Source organism: Podarcis gaigeae (assembly GCF_964106915.1).
Source record: "Podarcis gaigeae genome assembly, chromosome: 14".
Taxonomy (NCBI): Eukaryota; Metazoa; Chordata; class Lepidosauria; order Squamata; family Lacertidae; genus Podarcis; species Podarcis gaigeae.
Genome location: NC_139690.1, coordinates 30,820,296 through 30,840,057, shown reverse-complemented (window position 1 = coordinate 30,840,057; position 19,762 = coordinate 30,820,296). Strand labels below are relative to the sequence as shown.

The 19,762-nt window shown below is 44.5% G+C and overlaps 1 protein-coding gene across 2 annotated transcripts in view; it reads left to right on the top strand.

Moving 5' to 3' along the window:
* The window catches only part of NHERF2 (NHERF family PDZ scaffold protein 2), a 62,381-nt gene that overhangs the window by 35,052 nt on the left and 7,567 nt on the right, over positions 1-19,762 (top strand). Inside the window, exons 3-6 of one of the 2 annotated variants that reach the window (XM_083712093.1) lie at positions 9,816-9,995; positions 12,500-12,653; positions 16,601-16,644; positions 17,750-17,812. In XM_083712093.1, coding sequence (XP_083568219.1) covers positions 9,816-9,995; positions 12,500-12,653; positions 16,601-16,644; positions 17,750-17,812 — 441 coding nt within the window. The remainder of the gene's footprint in view (positions 1-9,815; positions 9,996-12,499; positions 12,654-16,600; positions 16,645-17,749; positions 17,813-19,762) is intronic. The other variant, XM_083712092.1, reaches the window with a different exon arrangement.

Sequence of the window (19,762 nt, the reverse complement as noted above, 5' to 3'; positions counted from 1 at the left end):
TCCTTATGAAGAGATACTGACTGCTGAACCACTCTGGGAATTGTAGCTCCGCAACGGGAATGCAGGACTCCTAAAACCCTTTAGCATCCTTAACAAACTACAGCTCCCAGAATTCATTGGGTGAAGAAGCTATGGCAGTTTGAAGTGGCACCATAGTGCTTTTAATGTACACTGTGAAGGTGGCCTTGCCAACTGGGATGACTAGCAAGGGAGCTGAAGATATTTCAGAAGAGATGGCAGGAAGGGAACATGAGACAAGTCCTTGGCTGGCATCTCTCTGTGTGTGTGTGTGTGTGTGTTTTTAGGGCTTCGCTAGAGCATTTTAAAACAGTCTGCTCTGAAATGCCAGAGTTCAGCAAAAGCTTTTTAGGACAGCCTCTCCCAGTCTGGTGCCTTGAAGATGTTTTGGACTATTATTTCTTACAACATTCCCATCAGCCCCATCCGTTTTATCCACACAACAACCCTGTGAGGTAGGTTAGACTGAGAAGCAATCCTTTTGCAAGGAATAAAAACACATGCTGGTTCTCCTGAGACTATCCTTAACTCATCTCAGGATATCATTAGGCGCTTGTTGTTGACATGCCTGTGCCAGGGTCCTTCCAGCTTTTATTAAATTATTTACTGATTTTTTCTTGCTGGAAAATTTAATTACCCCCCAAGCTTCTTCAAAGCAAGTAAGTCAACATTGCATTTTATTGATGTGCCGGATGCTTTTGTACTTGCAGACTTTGGAGTTTCTAAGGTAAAGTGTTTGGATATCTTAACCCCCCCCCCAAGCACAGTGTTTCCTGTGCTCTTATAAATTGCAGACACCCCTTTGCTGCTTTGTAATGCTCATTCCCATCCCTGAGAGCTAGAAAACAATCATAAATTGTAGGACTTTCCCCATCTCCCCTTTAAAACCTCTGTGGATCTGTATCTGGCGCTCCCGAGAATGGATTTTCCTTGCTCTAAAGGGCTGACACCTGACTAATTAATTGTCCAGACGTCGCCTCGTTAATCAAGGCCAGTGCCAATGTTTATGGTGCTGAGTCTAGAGCAAAATATGCTGAGGATGTTTTTCTTTTCCATAATGAGAAATGAAAAGCATTCTGCCACAAGAGTCCAAATAACCACGATGAACCTGCCGACAAGGCTAGAAATTCAGGCACCATTGCCACTACTCAGACGTAATTTACACATGAGCTTGGGTGGTAGCCCAGGAAACTGTTAATTGAGGGCTTGTAGCTAACTATGTTCTATTCAAAGTAGACCTATTGAAATTAATGAAACAATAAGTCCATCAATTTCAGTGGGTCTGCTCTGAGTAGGATTAACCATTGGGCCCAAACTGAGATTTATCTGCTGTGCTGTTGGAGGAGCATGCCCTTACTTATTGCATTTCAGGGTCAGGTAACCTGCTTTAGCCAGAGGGCCACATTCCCTTTTTGGGAATTGTATGGGGCCACATGTGTGTGGTGGGCGGAGCCAGAGGCCAAAGTGGGTGGGGCAAAAAATTACCTGGTTACACTAGCCTAGTTTCTATGCACACTCTTAACATCCCTCTCCATCTGGATAATAATAATAATAATAATAATAATAATAATAATAATAATACACTGCCCATCTGGCTGGGTTTCCCCAGCCACTCTGGGCGGCTTCCAACAAAATATTAAAATACAATAGTCCATCAAACATTAAAAGCAAGACACATTCTCCCCCCCCAAAAAAAAAGTATATGAAAATGCATATCTTAAGGGAAGTGTGTGCATAAATTACATATATTAGTGAAAACAACATTTTTAAAAATGCATTGAAAAATTACACTGCGCAGGATTGGCATATTAAGGAGAATGCACACTGATTTTTTTTTTTTCTGATGTGGAAGTGTAGTGAGCAGAACTTAAGATTTGTCCAACCCTACCCATCTCTCTGGATTTCCGAGGGGGCCCGGTTGTGTGTTTTTTCAAAGTATCTCCAAAATCTGCAAAGGCTAACTATGAATTGTGCGTTCCCAGGAACAGATATGAGAAAATCCTTATTTTCCCTGGAAGGTAAGGAGCCAAGGGAATGTAGCCAAGATTTGCTTTTGTTTTTTAAACGTCAGAATACAGTTTGTATTTTGATAAACACAGAGATGATTGGGGGTGGTTGCCAAGGCCGGTAATTCAAAGCTAACAAAATTTCATGTCAGCTCCAGTTAAAACTCTAATAAAATCCCAACAAGGCCCTTTCAGTAATGGATCTTTGAACCGTGTCATTTCAGTTTTTCTAAAATAATAATAATAATAATTCAAATAGGATTATTCTCTCTCCCCTCCAGCCCAGGTTCAAAGCCCCCCCCCCCCCCCGTTCTTGCTAAAATGTGTCCTTTGGGGTCGAGAAAGCTCAGAGTTCCAATATTATTCAACCAGTTAAATCATTTCCTGTTTTCTGCAGTTTTTGAAGAATTCTCTAAGGCAGGCTGGAAATATTTGCAGATACTCACGAACTTGCTGGCTTGCAGGCCCTGGGAAATATCCTGAGTTTGTTACATTGGTCAGGAAAGATGAGACAGCTGTGTGTGTGTTGCACAGGATGATATGAACCGTTAAAGACAAACTCAATCGGACCAGATAATATCCGCTGACCTAGTAATGTGGTTGCTATGGAGGGACAGAGAATTGTACATGTTACATTGGCCTGACTTTGTGATACAATGCTGTGCTCCTTTATCCAAAACATTGTGTTTCTTAGAGAGAGAAAGAGATTGATGGTGGTGGTGGTAATTGACAGTTTGTGGTTTGTTTGTTTGTTTGATTGATTGTATTTATCCAAGGAGTTCAAGGTGGTACAGTCGTACCTTGGATCCTGAACGCCCTGGAAGTTGGACGTTTCGGCTCCTGAACACCGCAAACCCAGAAGTGATTGTTCCGGTTTGCAAACGTTCTTTTGGAATCTAAATGTCTGACGGGGCTTACAGGGTTTCTGATTGGCTGAAGGAGCTTACTGCAGCCAATCAGAAGCCACAAGTTGGTTTTTGAACATTTTGGAAGTCGATTCGACTTCCAAGGTACGACTGTATACATAGTTTTCCTCCTTCCCATGTTAGCCTCGTAACAACCATATGAAGTAGGTTTTGCTGAGAAGCAGTGACAGGCTCAAGGTTGCCCAGTGAGCTTCATGCTGAGGGGTGAATTTGAACCCTGGTCTTCCATGTCAAATCTTAACACCACAAGTTCTGCTAACTGGGCTTGCCACCATTTTGACTAGTGACCTGGGTCTTAAACATGTTTCCATAACATTAAGTTGATGGCCGTTGATTTTAATTTTTTTACATGTTTTTTAATTACGTACGGATAGTGTTGTAAACCTTTTTTTGTTCTTTTTAAATTATATGGCACTATATAAATATATTTTATAAATAAATAAATAAATGAAACCATCACCATTGGATCACCTAGTTCAGTATTGTCTAAACTGACTGGCAGCAGTGGTTCTCCAGGGTTCCAGGAAGGGATCTTTTCTAGCTGTACCTGGAAATGGCATCAAGGATTGAACCTGGGACCTTCTGCATGCCATGGCGTATATATATTCCTTTTGCAATCTGAAGTTTCCATATTCAGTGTCTGGAATGTACAGCTCAAAGGAGCAGGGTGCCAGTCAATGGGAAGGAGCGTTCTTTGCCTGAGAGCCCCTGCCTATCAGAGTAGGCCTTTGCAGGCTAGATGGACTACTGATTTGATAAGGCAACTATTGTAGGAAAGACCCTGCAAGAACTTTGTGTGTGAAAAGTCTTTGATTTGATCACTGGCACTTCCAGGGAGGGCTGAGAGAAGGCTCCCTATTTGTAATCCTGGGGAGCAGCTGCCGGTCAGTGCAGGCGACCCTGAACAAGATGGACTAATGGTCTGACTCAGTATGAGGCAGCTCCTTATGTTCATACTGTATTCATTTTCCAAATATTTCAGCTATCCCTGCATTTGTTCTGCCTCTTGGGAAAAAATAAGAATAGGTTATTTAAAAAAGGCCATTCACTTGGGCTCATCTGACTTCATACCTAGCATATTTCTCACTAATGGTGAGTATTTACGTGAGAAATCACATGATGGAGCGCAGAGCAAATAAAGGGGGTGGGGGGAGGAATTGAACGCAATCCAGCATTAATCTGTCTTGGTAGAAATAAATAACATGACATCCTGCTTTACTGTGGAAGACAAACAGCCAGACCGTGGAATACAATGCTGGAATCTGCTTTAGATTAGATTACATTGGGTTTATTTATTGTTACCCTGCCACCCCAGCAAAATAACGTTCAAGGCAATTTAACTGTTGATTAAGAGGATACACAAACATTTACCCGGAATATCTGTGTGGTAAGCCCTGATTTGCCTCTCCCTTGATAAGAGGCTATCTGTTGTTGATTTCCAAAGAAAAGACAAGTATCCATGGTCCCAGATTCCCAGCCACCTCTGCCCACAAATTTTTGCTTTCTCTCTAACATGGATATGGGGAGGCTGTGGCCCTCCAGAGGCTGTTGGATTGCAGCCCCCTGCAATGCAAGAATCACAACTAAAGAATCCCCAACAGATGGTCATCCAATGTTATGGGATGGCACCTGAAACTAGACAAAGAAGGTTCCAGGCAAGCCTTCCTGGGGAGAGTATTCCATGAACAGGGAGCCACCACTGAAAAGGACTTATTCCAGGCTTCCTCAACCTCAGCCCTCCAGATGTTTTTGGCCTACAACTCCCATGATCCCTAGCTAGCAGGACCAGTGGTCAGGGATGATGGGAACTGTAGTCTCAAAAACATCTGGAGGGCCAAGGTTGAGGAAGCCCGACTTATTCTGTTGCTACCCTCTGGGCCTCTTGTGGAGGGAGCATAGGAGGAAGGGCCTCAGATGATGATCACAGGGTGTGGGTCGGTTCATAATGGGAGAAGTGTTCCTGGAAATATTAGCAAGGAGAGGGGTGATGAAGAAATTGGAGAGGAAGGCAAGAATGTGGAGACTTTCCTCCAAGGGATAGAAACAGTAAAGTCTTACTTTAATGATCAGATTCAGATACATTTAAAAACAAATCAAAATAATAATAATCAGGGCTTTTTTTTCCAGCCGGAACTCAGTTCCGGCACCTCTCAGGTGGGCGTCATTGCTTTTATAAGAGAATAAGGGAGGTATTCTATTTTTCTTGAAAAATAGCACTGATAAATAATAACAATAAATAATACAGACTGCTTTTGTAACTTGTAGTAAAAGCTTCCTTGTGGGCTTCCACTTAGTAGGGAAAAAAACATTAAATTGCCTCTTGAATTCCTGCAGGTTAGTTCCAAGGCAAAACCCAATGCCCTTTTGAATTGAAACCACCTATTTCTTTGTTGAGCTGGTTGGATGTTTGGTATCTTTATTGTAGTTTTTACACATCTGACACCATTTTCAGGGCTCATTTCTCTCTCTCCTATTGCTAGCTGGGTCCAAGGCAGGGAGCCCATAGAAGGAAGTTCCCATAACTGAACAACTCTTTCTAGCTTGTGGCAGGAAAGAATTCTGAGCATGGCCTCTCCTGCTGCTCTTAATAGCTGGACAGCTTTTCTCCTCATTGTAGCACCATAGAGGGAGACGCTTCTTGGGCAAAAATTCACCCTTCTACTCATCTGTCTTAATAAAGGATGGGAGCCATTTAAGGAACCTGGGAGCCCTAAATCGGTTGGGGGCGCTAACCCATGGACCCTCTGATGTTGCTGATGTACAGTTCCCATCATCCTTGACCACTGGCCATGCTGGCTGATGGGGGCTGTAGCCTATTAGTAACCTCAAGTTACCACCCCAGCTCTACAACATCCAAGCCTCCGGGGAGTATTTTGAAAAATGTTATTTGCATTAGCATCTATCGAGGGACCCTTCTTTGTAAAGAAAAAGGCAGGTAAATAGAAAATCTGCTCCTTTCTCCTCCTGTACAGACAGTCATTTGGAAACTATTCTTTGTAATTGGATTGTTTACACACCATTTTTTTCTTCAGAGATAATTTGCAGCCAAACCTTGGGGAGTTGTCATCAGGTGGTAACTCTTTTCTCTGGCAAATGTGCTGGAAAGGAGGAGGGAAAAGAGAGAACACTTTATTTATCGCTAGCAGCCTCGTACCTGGTGTTGCTCAGGAATTCTAAGAAACAAAATCAGTTTTGAAAAGTACGGTCCGCAATCTTACTTTGAATGGCATCTAGTTGTATGCAAATATAGACAGGAAACATTCATCTCAGGAACCATCATGCAAAATTTGGTTATGGTATCTTAAAGCTAAAGGTACCCCTGAACGTTAGTTCCAGTCATGGACAATTTTGGGGTTGCAGCGCTCATCTCGCTCTATATAGGCTGAGGGAGCCCAGCGTTTGTCCGCAGACAGCTTCTGGGTCATGTGGCCAGCATGACTAAGCCGCTTCTGGCGAACCAGAGCAGTGCATGGAAAGGTGCCCAAGTGCATGGTGGCAGCCCAGGAGAAGGCCTTTTTTATAGCAGTCCCTGAATTTTGGAATTGTCTCCCCACAGACGCATACCCAGCTTCTTCACTATATGGATTTTGACAAATGTTGAAGACATGGCTCTTTACCCTGGCCTTTGACACCTGAGATGTGCGTTTTTAGGTCCCATCCTATTCCTCAAAATGCAATATAACTATTTTTTAATCCTGAATTTTAATTGTTGTAATCTGCCCTGGTATCTGCTGGTGATGGGTGAGTAATAATAATAATATCAGTTGCAGTGGTATATTGCTGAGCTACAGTTTCCCCCCTAAAATAACAGGAAGTCAAACTGTTGGCCATTCTAGCTCAGTAGTGACTGCACTGACTGGCAGCAGCTCTACAGGGTCTGGCACAGGGGATCTCTCCCAGGGTCACCTGAAAGTATCAGGGACGACTGAACCTGGGACCTTCTGTGTGCAAAGCAAATGCTCTACCAGTGAGCCATTGTCATTAGCAGCTAAGCAGAAGATCTGAATCCTGGCCAGAATCAAGAGACTCTTCCCATTGCTCCACACAGCTTCTCTTGCTGAGTCTGCGCTGCTGTTCTCTGCAGGCCACCTGGTGCAGATTGGGGGCGGGTGCAGGCCCTCTCTTGCTATCTCGCAAATGGAATTATCGCCTGTGTGTCATCACTCAGCTCTCATTTCGGGGGACAAGGGCGTCTGTGCCAAGAAACTTGGCAGGCTTTCATTTTCAGGCATTTTGTCTTTGTAAATCTGGAGAGGCATTTCAATTGTGATTAAGGTACCAAAGGGAACATAATTTGCAGAAGATCATCAGCCTGCTAATTTGCTGGCATGCCTGGCAAGGCAAAAGGAGGAGGAAAGGGGATCCCAGCATTTGATCTGCCCTCATCTTAGGACATGTTACTCACACAAGCGATGGGCAAATCTTTCAGTTTCGGTTTTTCTCCCCCCCTCCCCCCAATCTTCAGTTCTCCATGTTTACACATCAGGTTGAAAATTATTATTTTTTAAGTGGGTGTGAAAATTCACCAGTGGTTTAGTTAGAATTTTTCCTAGAATACACATGTTTGTGAAAACCATGATTTAGTTTTAGGTGCAAACCCTTCCCAGTGGTGCAACAATGGTTTGTTTTCTAACAACAAACCATGGTTTGTAAGTCATTGGCTTACAGACCAAAATTCTGAAGGTAAGAGGTTGGGGAAAGATAGCCTGTGCTGACAACATGAAAGCCTCTGCTCTGGTGACTCTGCTGGGTGCCTTGTTTGGGTCCCAAATAACCCGCTTGAGCTTCCACTGTCTGCCGCTGGCCTTGTGCTTATTCCACCTTGTGGCACTATTTCCTGTAAAAGAAAGGGGAAAAAATAGCTGATATAACCTTGCACCTTTTTAAAAGGGTGAAATGCTAAGGCAGGGGTCCCCAAGATGCATTTGCCCCAGTGCTGAACTCAGCCCAACACTGCTCAAATAGTAAAGACTTTGTGTTGACATGGAAACGGTCCCCCCCAGCCACAACTGCCTCTCCCCAGATATGTCACCTCACTTGTTTGTGGCCCTGTGGTGCTCTTGTGGTACCTGTGGTTCGCTCACAGGAAACCCACAACCATTTGGAAGAGAAAAAACACTGATGTGTGAAAAGCCACAGATTTCTAGGACTCACCAAGCACTTGAATTTCTTTGCATAGGTGTTGTCCCCAGCTAAGTTCTTCTTAGACCCACTGAAAATAATGAACCTAAGTTAACCATGTTTCCCAAGTTAACAATGGTTCTGCTCTGAGTAAAGTTATTAGTGGATCAAGGCAATGGAGTGACTGCCCTGTGAAGAAAGCTTGCAGTGTTTGGGACCTCTTAGTTTACAGAAAAGGCAAGAAAGAGATAACATGATAGAAGTCTCTCAAGGCACTAGAACTTGTGGACATCTAATGAAGCTGAATGTTGGCAAGTACTTCTTCATGCAGTGAATAGTTAAACTGTGGAACTCACTCCCACAGGAGGCAATGATGGCCACCAACATGAAAGGCTTTAGAAGAGGACTAGACTAGAGGAAAAGGCTATCAGTAGCTATTGCCCATGATGGCTTTGTTCTTGCCTCCACAGTCAGTACTTCTGAAAACCGGTTGTTGGAAACCACAGGAGGGGAAAGTGTTCTTGTGCTCAGGTGCTTCTTGCAAGTTTCCCGCAGGCAACTAGTTGGCCAGGATGCTGGGCTAGATGGCCCATAGCCCTGATCCAGCAGGTTCTTCTTATGTTCTGAGGGACACTGTGTTAATGTTTTGATTTTGAAAATCAAGGGTGTCTGATCCATTCAAATATACTAATGTTTTGGATTGTGAAAAATGCTACATTCTAAATTGTGCCTTGCCGGTGTGCTGTAAACCAGGGGGGTTTCCAAACTGCTCTGAGGATCACCAGTGGTCCATAAGTTTAATTCAGGTGGTCCACAGCATGCCTGTGAAGATCAGGACCCACAGCTGTGATGGGACAGACTGGAAATGGCAGGTGGGAGGAAGTGACTTGAAAGCAATCAGAAATGGATTGCAATGCAGTTTGAATTGTGGGAATTAAAATTGTGATGCCAAAACCATGTAGCATCTAGAATAGTGTGTTGCAATTGTGACAACAGTCAATTGAATGACATTAAGTGGTCTGCCTATTGACCTGTAGCAATTTTCAAGAGCTCCTTGGGAGCTGCTGCTGTAAACCAGAGACTATTTTACAGGAAAAAAAGTTCACTTTCAGCAAGGAAAAGTGTTGATGAAGGAAAGGAATGCTACTTGCTGGAGACCACCGTTGGACAGAGTGCTTTTGTGTTGGTTCTCCTGTTGGAGAACAGGATGCTGGATTGGACAGGCCATTGGCTTGATCCAGCAGGGCTCTACTTCTGTTCTTAATTGAAGGCAGAAGGACGGAGAGTCTCCACAGTCATAAGGGATAGGAACACATGTTGTTTTTTCAATGTCCACACATTTAGCTAATGATACGCAGCTCACCCCGTTTTTTGGCAGCATTTAGCCTCTCAGATAATCCTATGTAGGGTGTTTCATTTAAGATCTGGTTGGTCAGGCGTGCTTTGAAGTGGGAGAAGGCCCTGAACGGGTGGGTCTAATTTTATCCTTTTGTCACTTAGCAAGCGTATTAAATTTATTCTGTCAGGAGGGATTGGACAATTGGTTTTTAACAAATGCACTTCCTCTAATTGAGTCTATTTTTAATCTGCCCCTGTTTGGCCTTGTGGAGATGGGTGGGTGTCTCCTGTTCAAGGCTGTTTCCTTAGTGCATTTTTTCTTATTGTCTGACACTTTTTATTTCTATAAAGAAAGAGTAAGAAACAATCCCACACAACAATGGCCTCTTTTCCTTCCCAAATCCAGGATCTGAACGGGCAACCCAAGGACCTCTGCCCACGACTTTGCCATCTCAAGAAAGGCCCCACTGGCTACGGGTTCAACCTCCACAGTGAGAAAGCCAGGCCCGGGCAGTTCATTCGGTCAGTAGACCCGGATTCACCAGCATCCAAGGCAGGACTCCGACCGCAGGACAAACTCGTTGAGGTAACGGATGACAGCTTGAAGGGAGGAGGACCTAGGAACAGAAGCTCTTCTGCTCAGTCAGGCTCCACCTGAACACTTCCACAGTAGCCCATTGCCCTGGAATTGTTTATGCAGAGCCCACACTATGACACTGTCAAAGACCTGTATGTTGGTGTTTGAATTCTGTCTGTTTCCAGTCAGTTTGTTGCAAGGTGCCTTCCTGCAGTGTTTCTCCATGAAAGAAAACATGCTTTTGAGCATGTGCAGAGTAGCATTCTCTCGTCACTGAGCAGCTGCTTCCAACATCTGAGATGCTCAGGCAGGGTTAAATTCCAGGGAAAAAAAATACTTTGGAAACCCTGAACCCCTATGTTTCAGAGAGAGAGAGAGAGAGAGAGAGAGAGAGAGAGAGAGAGAACACAATTGCTCATCTCTGTGGTTGCCTCTTCTTGCCCTCTCTGCAGGAACACACCTGTTCTGCAGCGACAGAACTCTCTCGCTTTCTCTCCCCTGAATCTTTAATGCCTGCAGTGCAACAGTACATGTGTGTGCGTGCACATGAGAGGGAGGTAGGAGAGGCCACCTAGGAGGCAGGTGTGTTCATGAAGACAGATTTTGCTTCCAGCACTCAATATGTCACCGATAGGTGGCTGATTATTAATTTAGCAACCCCCTGGCACGTTTCCTGAAGTGCACAAAGAGGGGAGGAGGTGAACCTGTGGAATTTGGAAACCTGATCCCAGCTCTTAGGGGCTCCCATAAATGTTTGATGCTCAGCAGCTCCTCAGTTTGGGCTGCGGTGCCTGCTCTTGTGAGGTGAGGGGAGGAACTGTTCAGTCTCTGCTTCATGTTTTTCTTGCCTTGTCTTCTTTCTCTTTGCACCTGTCTCCAGCTTTGAAGCAACTGCCAGGGCCCTGCCTGCAAAGGTGCAGGCTGCAGGTGGCAACAACAAGTGTTCGAATGGAGACAGTGTCCCAGCCAGAAGCTCTTGGGAGGCTTTGAAGAGCTCTCCTTGGCTTCTGGCTCCCCTCCAGCTTCACCTTCCTGTTGGCTACTTGAGGCAGGCAGCTGAGCCTGTAGTGGAAGAGCGGTCAGGGCCTGCCTCTGGCAAGAGAAGCCATTTGGGTGGTTGCTAGGAAATGGAGGCCCTCAGAAGTGCCGAGGGTTTTGTATTCCCGCACCAGAGTGCTATCTGCTTCTCTGGGGGACTCAAAGCTTATTTTTTTACGTACTTACTTACTTACTACATTTAAATTTTGCCTTTTCTTCTGAGGAGCTGAAGGTGGTTTACATGGTGCTTCCCTCGCCTCACTCCATTTTATCCGCACAACAATCTTGTGAGGTAATCTAGGCTGACAGACAGTGACTGGCCAAAGGTCATATGCTGTGAGTTTAGCAACTGTGGTCCAGGGTATCTTCAGGCTCGCCTGATCCCTTAGATCCTTGCCCAATCACTGAGATCTTTTGGGGAGTCTCTGTTGGTGGTCACCCATAGCTCAGGTGCATCATTTGTAACTACCAGAAGCATTCACTGTAGTGGGACCAAGCCTGTGGAACTCCCTCCCACCTGAGGTTAGACAGGCCCCGTCCTTGCTGAACTTCAGGTGCATGACAAAAACTGGCTTGTTCCAGCAGATATTTTAAAATAGCGGTTGGTTTTATGATTAACTTTTAATTGTTTTATTCTCTGTATGGTTTATTTTTATGGACTGTCCCCACATGCCAAAATGCTGGTGATGGAGCAGTAGAGAAATTACTTTTAAAAACCAAGCAACAACTTAACCACAGCTTTGGTTTGATAGGTGAGCTCAGCACCTTTGCGGGGCTAAGAGCAGCCAGGTCAGGGGTATTTGGGGGGAGGTGTAATCCAGATGGGGAGCATATTCTGGAGCAGCCTCACCACTGTTTTTGCTCCAGGATAAGCACTTGGCTAAGCACATCATTACCTTGCCCATGTAACTAGTTTGCTGACATTTCCCCTCCAAATCCCCAAAATAATAATAAAAAGAAAACAGTCAAAGCAGAAAGCAGCAGCACACCACATGATGAACTGATTAATTGTCTTCCATTGTCAGGTGATAATTGGTGCCCAGGCATGAACAAAATGATCCCCTTTGCTCCATTATCCTAGGCTAGCAACAAAAGGGCAGTGATTGTTTGTGTGAGAGCCGCTGTGTGGAGTGAATTTCCCCTTTGTCCTGGTTTAAAATAGCAGATCATAGCAGAACCATTCCCCTCTGGCTGCTGTTGGTTCCTTTGTTCTAAAAGGGACAAAACCTTTATATCTATCTATTGGAGGGGGAGCAGTTTGTTACAAAATCTAATGCTAGATTAAAACAAAAGAAGAGGCCAGCTGGATCAGGCCAAGGGAGGTGCCATCCAGTCCAGCATCCTGCTCTCACAGGGGGCAACCAGATACCCTAGAGATCTCCAAACTGTCTCCCAAGGCAGCTCCATGTGAAATGCATTGTGGTAATCCAGCCATTCATTCTCTCCCCCTACCTCTCTGGTTTTCTCTCCCTCAGGTCAACGGGATCAACGTCGAGGGCCTGAAGCATTCCGAGGTAGTGTCACATATCAAGTCCAAGGAGCATGAAGCCACACTGCTAGTTGTGGACCCCGAAACAGACGAGTATTTCAAGAAACTGGGCATCACCCCTACAGAGGAGCACATCGGAGGTAAAGCATTTCTCCTAGAACCAGCTTTCGCAGAGGGGGCAGGGATTTTGCAAGGGAGATAGATGTCCCTGTATAGGCCCCATCTGCACTATACGTTTAAAGCACAATAATGCTACTTTAATAATACTACTTTACTCGGCCTAGGACCCTCGTACCTATGGGACCGCCTCTCCTGGTATGTCCCACAGAGGAACTTACGGTCTTCAAACAAAAACATCTTGAAGGTCCCAGGCCACAGAGAGGTTAGGGGGTTGGACTCGATGGCCCTTGTGGTCTCTTCCAACTCTATGATTCTATGATTCTATGAGGTTAGGCTGGCCTCAACTAGAGCCAGGGCTTTTTCAGCTGTGGCTCCAATCTGGTGGAACGCTCTGTCACAAGAGACTAGGGCCCTACGGGACTTGACATCTTTCCGCAGGGCCTACAAGACAGAGCTGTTCCACCAGGCCTTTGGCCAGGGCACAGCCTGACTCCTTCCTTTGGCCAGAACTCTAGCCCAATGGTTGTGTTGTAAATAAAAATATGTCTTTTGTAATGATAAGGCTCACATCCTTATTCAAACACAGATTAAGACAGGATTTGTGAAGGAAGAGACAATGGGGAAGCTTTTCCACTTTGACCATGCAGAGAAACATTTGCTCAGTTTAGGAATCAAAATGGTTCCAGGTTGGCTTTCCTGTGCTGATCTATGTACGTGTGGTTATGAACGTTGCCATATATCTAAGACCATAAAATTCCTATCACATTATCCATCAATTTGATTTGAATTAATTGTATAATGAATGGTGATTTTTAGACTGATTTTAGTATGGTGTATTATTTTATTGTTGTTAGCAGCCCTGAGCCCAGCTTCGGCTGGGGAGGGCGGGATATAAATAAAATTTATTGTTATTATTTATTATTTAAACAGCCACAGCTCCTCCCCCCCCCCCAGGAACTGTAGTTTGTTAGGGGTGCTGAAATTTGTTAGGAGACCTCTGCTCCCCTCCCAGAGCTAGCATTACCAGAGAACCTAACCAATAAAAAATACAGCAAAGGGAATGAAAACAAATGACACTTTTCAGTAGAGTGGTACCCCTTTATTATGTACCCAGTAGCAGGGGAAAAGCTGACACCCACCACACATTATATAATTTTTTTTGCTCATATGATTTTGTACTGTAACCAATCTCACCACACGACTGGAAGTATAATGCGGTGAGATACAAAACAATCTGTAGTTTCCAGAATTCTTCCGGGGAAGCCATGACTGTGTAAAGTTAACTGCTTTAAATGTATAGTGCGGATGTGGGACACATAGGTTCTCTTCTCCACCACAATTTCGTCTTCACAGCAACCCTGCAAGGAATGACTGGCCCAAGCAAGATGTGAGCAAGATGGCCGAGTGGGGATTTAAACCTGCAGTCTCCCCCTAGCTTGATGCTCCGCAGCAGTTGTGATGGCTGAGCCTGATGGGAGGTGTAGTCTGAAACATCTGGAAGGCACCCAGTTTGGAAAGCCTGCTCTTTAGTTAGTGTCAAAACATGTTCCTTGTCTGCAGTACCCGTTAACAATGAAACATCTTGGAATCATCTTTCTCTGCTTGAAGTTTCTGCAGTCACTCTGAACATTCCTCCAATCTTGCCAAGGAAGAGAGTTGCTCTGGGCATGTGCAGAGGTTTCCCCTTCATCACAGAAACTGCAACCAGGTTCCATGCACTGGGGATGAAGGGGAGAAGAGCTCTGCCAGGTTTCAGCTCCAGACACTTTCACAAATGAAGCACCAGCCACTGACCTGGATCCAAGTAGAGAGCAACATTTTGCAAAACAGCCGTTTTAAAAAAAACCCTAGCAGTGGATACCCCCTCTACTGGCCTTGCAGTTTTTGGGTTTTGTAAGCTGTTGCTTAGCCAGAGTTGGGGGGGTGGGAAACCACTGGGTTCCACCAAGCATCCATATCCCTGCTCTCCTTGCAACCCCCAATCCTCCTTCCTTGGCTGGGTTGAATGGAGAGCTCTGTGTGTTTTTAACACAGCTGTTTCTTATCTAACTAAGCTGAGTTCTGCCTCCAGTGCTGGATTGTCTTTTCCTGGCCTTCAGTGGAGAGAGGAATCCAAAAGAACGACTTGGAACAATTCAGAACTGGAGGGGGGCGGGTGGTGGATGTAGAGAAATGGTGTCAGATGCTGAGAGCAGGAGCAAAATAAGAGATAGGGTCAGGGAGAAACTCTTTTTCTTTCTTGGCATGGTGGATAATAAAGCCCCTGTTCTCCTCTTGAGGAGATGCAGCTAGCATGGTCACCCAGTCCCAGAAAGTATGAAGGGTTTCGGGTTGTCCCTTGGAGTGCTGAGGCCTGTTTTCAAGCGAGAGCTGAGGAGGAGGAGGGCCAGACCAGCTGCTGCTGAGTTACAGGCAAAGGAGAGAAAGAGGGGGAAGTCTTGTAGGAGTGACGAAGCCTTTAGAGCCCACATCCACAGGATATCAGTAGGGATGCTTCTGTTTATGAAATCGTTGCTGCATGTTGACTCTTACAGATGGTCTGGTTCCTCCATTTGCTCCTGATGTTGTAGAATAACTTTATGGGCTAAATCTGGGACAGGAAGAGCCCACACAGCATGTAGAGTGTTGGACCACAGTGGTCCTGGGTTCGGATTCCTACTCATCATCAGAGCTCAGGTGGTGACTTTGGTCCTAATTTATCCAAGAGCATAAAAGCAGCCTTGCTGAATCTGGCCAGTGGCCCATTTAGTCCAGCATCCTATTCTCAAGCAGGGCCTGCATGCAGTATTTATCTATATTTCTCTCTCTATATATATACATATAGAGAGATAAATATATGCTAATGTTCAAAGTGTTTTACAAGGGAGATAAAACAGTAGCATTATCAACAACAATTTAAGACTTTCAAAAATTTAAAATAACAATACACTATATGGGTAGGCTTGTCTAAACAAAAATGTTTTTAGTGGGATGTTTTATTATTATTATCGGTCAAGATACAAGTCAGTGAAAACATAATAACAATAAGAAAATAAATGTTAGCAATGCATATGCACAAAAAAGGATAATAGGCATAGCAAATGCAATACTATCTGTCTAAACAGAGTTAATGTATCTACTTTAATGATCTACAATGTTCTTAAGAGCGTGCATAGTTTTGTTTTCCTGTCAATACATTATGAAAACGCTCTATTTTCTGCAGAAAGATTATGAAGTTGCCTTCCTTCACTTAATTTTGTGGGGGAAATTAAAGGGACTTTATAAAGATACCCCCCTGAGCCCACTAGAGCAGTGGTGGGGAACCTCCATCTTATGGGTGCCTCTATACCTGATGTCATATGGCAAAAATGCAACTCTCTGCTAAAAGTGGAGTTGCCTTGACAAGCGTTGCCATGGTCCCTGTTACTTGCAAAGGCACAGGGTTTTGCAAGACCTGGCAGTCAGCTGAGCCATGGTGCCTGCAAAGCACTGTGCCTAAACAAAAATGTTTTAAGCAGGTGCCAGAAAGAATACAGTAAAGGCGCCCGCCTGATGTCAATAGGCGGGAGCTCCGAAATGCAGCATTCATGCAATCAAAGTCACAGCTGGTTTGGCCCTCAGAAGGACATAGGAACAACCCTCACCTTCAAATGTTTGGTGGGGCTTCATAGGGAGCCTCTTTTTTCTTTTGTATGTTTAATAGATTATTGTATTTTAATGTTCTGTTGGAAGCCGCCCAGAGTGGCTGGGGAAGCCCAGCCAGATGGGCGGGGTATAAATAATTATTATTATTATTATTATTATTATTATTATTATTATTATTATTAGGTGTCTGTGTTAGTAGAATTTTGAATTTCTGAAACCAAAAGACAGTAATGTTTGACACAGGGATAGTTCTGTGGTTCTTTTGTTTTTTGGCATGTTATCAGGACGTTTGTTGAGTTTCCACAACTGTATTCAACTGGGGTTCTTTCTCCTTTGCCTTCAGGTGGACTTCCTCAGCCCATGACCAATGGATCAGCACAAACGCAGGTGAGCGATGGGTACGGATGGGTGAATCTGTCTGTTTCTGTCTCTCTTGGTTTCTTATTTTTCCATTCTTAAGTTCAATTCTCCATATCATTGGGCATTTCCCCCCCAAAAAAGTCCTCATGAAAATATCTGCATTTTTGTGCATTCCCCCCCGTTATACACATTATTGTATGCAGTTTTGCCCAATATACACATTCTTTTGCAAAACAATTTCCTTGAATAAGAAGCATTTTGATGCAGACCTGACCCTAGTATATTCATTTTTGTACACATTCCCTGCCTGCAGAACTGCACAGCAAAATTGGGAGGACTGCAGATTTTGAAAGATGACTGTGTTTTGAGTTCCACTTTGGTTTGCCTTGAAATGTAGACTGAATCAACTTCCACCCCTACCCTGTTACCTGTTCAGAAGGTACAGCAGAGCTGAGTGCAGCTTTCTTCAGCCTGATGCCGTACAGGTGTGTTGGACCACAACTCCCATCAGCCCCAGCTAGCATGGTGCCCGTTTCCTTAGCCCATGGTGGCTGGGGCTGATGGGAGTTGTAGTCCAACACACATGCATGACACAAGACTGGGGAATTCTAGTTTTCTTCCAGGTATTCACCTTGAGTCACAAATTTAAGATGTGACACATAGGACATGTCCATTTCGGATCAACGAGATCCCTGGCCATCTTCCTTCACTCTCCTCTGGTTTCTGTGGCTTCAGCAACCTTTGGCCCAACTTATTTAGATCTGTCTTCCTGCTGTGCTAGGAAATGAGATGGATCACATGAGATCGAAGGGCCGCAGCCTATAATGAGAAATCCTTATCAAACTGACCCAACCCAATATGCTGCCTTTTCTTAAAAACTTCCGTGACTTGTTCTCTGCCTGGAAATTTTATTGTGAGCCATGCAGGGGAAAGATTGCAATGGAGATTGTATGGGTTGACCCACCTTCCTGTTCTTCTTTATGGCCCATGTTTCCCCAAGTGGCACCACCACGCTCACCATGCTGGCACAAAACCTCAAGGCACTGTCCTACAGCTGTCCAAATCGTGTTCTTAACCCCTCCAATTCCACTTTTCTTGTAATAAACACACACCCTCTTTCCATTCCCGACAGCTGAATGGGGGATCCATGTCCTCGTCCCACAGCGATTGCCAAAGTCCTGAGAAGGAGTCTGAGGTAAACAAAGTGATCCCATTTCTTGACCTGCCCAAACACTGCACAGGAAACCTCGTATATATTCTTTCTTGCATTGCCAAGGAAATCCCCTGGACCTGCATCTTTCCAGGGGTCCCCCTCTGGAATCTGCCCCTTCTTCTTCCTCCTCCTGCCTCTGCCAAGTTCTGCCTCTCCCTCCTTCTCAGTGTCTCTGCGGCATCCACCCATCTTCTCTTTTCTCCTGCTTCTAATATGGAACAGGCTTTTGTCTTCTGCTCATCTGGACTGGGACTTTCTCCATCTGAAGGCAGTCCTGTTTAGGGAAGTTTTTAATATTTAATGCTGTATTGTTTTTAACACTTGATTGGAAGCCACCCAGAGTGGCTGGGGAAACTCAGCCAGATGGGCGGGGTATAAATAATAAATTATTTTTTATTATTATTATTATTATTATTATTATTATTATTATTATTATTATTATTATTTCCTGCTTTCTGGCCTTCCACCTCTTGTAAATCCCAGGGCCATTTCTGCACCTACTACCTCTTGCTTCCTGCACAACCTTTTTAGGATTTAGGTTTTAGGATCAGTGAGTGGTGCCCCTCTTGGTAGTTCTGCCACCCTTAGATGTTTGGCGTGGTAGTGGCCTGGGGGAGGGCATTCCCTGTGGCAGCCCCAAAATTGTGGAATTCCCTCCCCACAGAAGTGCACCTGCAACCTTCATAGTGCAGCTTCTTGACCCTGGCCTCTTGACACCCGAGATGTATATTTTTGGGGGCCCACCCTGTTTTTGTGGCTGCAGATCATTTTAACTGATTCTAATATTGTTTTGGGAAACCGTTAAGTCTAGAGAAAAGGCGAGCAAGGGATGAGGTGATGGAGTTTTATAAAAATTATGTGTGGCATGGAGAAAGTGGATAGAGAAAAGCTGCCCTTCCTTTCTCATAGATACAACTCCTTCTTCATGCAGCTCGTAGTTAAGCTATGGAACTCTCTCAAGAGGCAGCAATGGCCACCAACCTTGCTTCAAAAGTGGATTGGATAAATTTGTGGGGGAAAAGGCTATCAATGACTACTAGCCACAGTGGCTATTAGCCTGATCCAGTAGAGTTCTTCTTAAGTCCTTCTTTTTATATTGTTACAACCTGCCCTGGGACCGTATGGCAATGGGCATGTCATAAAAAATTAGTAGTAATTGTAACAATGTGGATAGGAAATGTAGTTGTTGTTGACGCTGCTGCTGCTGCCATGTAAGGCTTTCCACTCCAAAATTTAGCTTCCCTGCTCCCTCCTTCTAAACAAGCAAGTTTTTTGTGGGTTTTTTGTCAGCTGTTAAACATCTGCCATGTTCCACCACAGAGGTGGCCAGAGTCAAACTGTCTTCACTTATTTCTCCTTCCGGGGACCCCTAAGGATGAAAGAAGGAAGAGAACAATAGAAGCCACTAGGAATATGTTGATGTAGAGGGAATATGAACTATTTCTGGCAAAAAAAAAAAAAAAAAGCCAGCAGATTCCCGCTCCCAAACCCCTATACTTTTTTTAAAAAAACATCAGCTTAATTGCATTCAAATGCAAAGGGAAATACTTGAATGCAATGCAGCTTATTTATTTCCTCACGCTCTGCCACCACTGCAGCCCTGTTTCTTTAAGAGAGAAATATGCAGGCCTTGATTAGAGGAGAGTTTTGTGAAGACCACAGAGAGGCTTGAATTACGGGGGATCCGATCCCTGTTCCTTCAGAGGAGCAACTGGCCTCACTGTTCACTGGAGTCCAAAAACTCTGCATTCTTTCCATGCCGGGTTGGTGGTGAGGGAGAGGAATTATTCACTAGTTTCATCCAGCTTTTGCCAGTGCTGGCTGATGTCCTGCTTTCTTACAGGCTTCATCGGCTTGGTTCTGCTGAGGGCCTTTCTTGGTTTTATCGCCTTGGGTCCCAATCCTGCCATCGGCTTGTGGTTTTGAATAGAC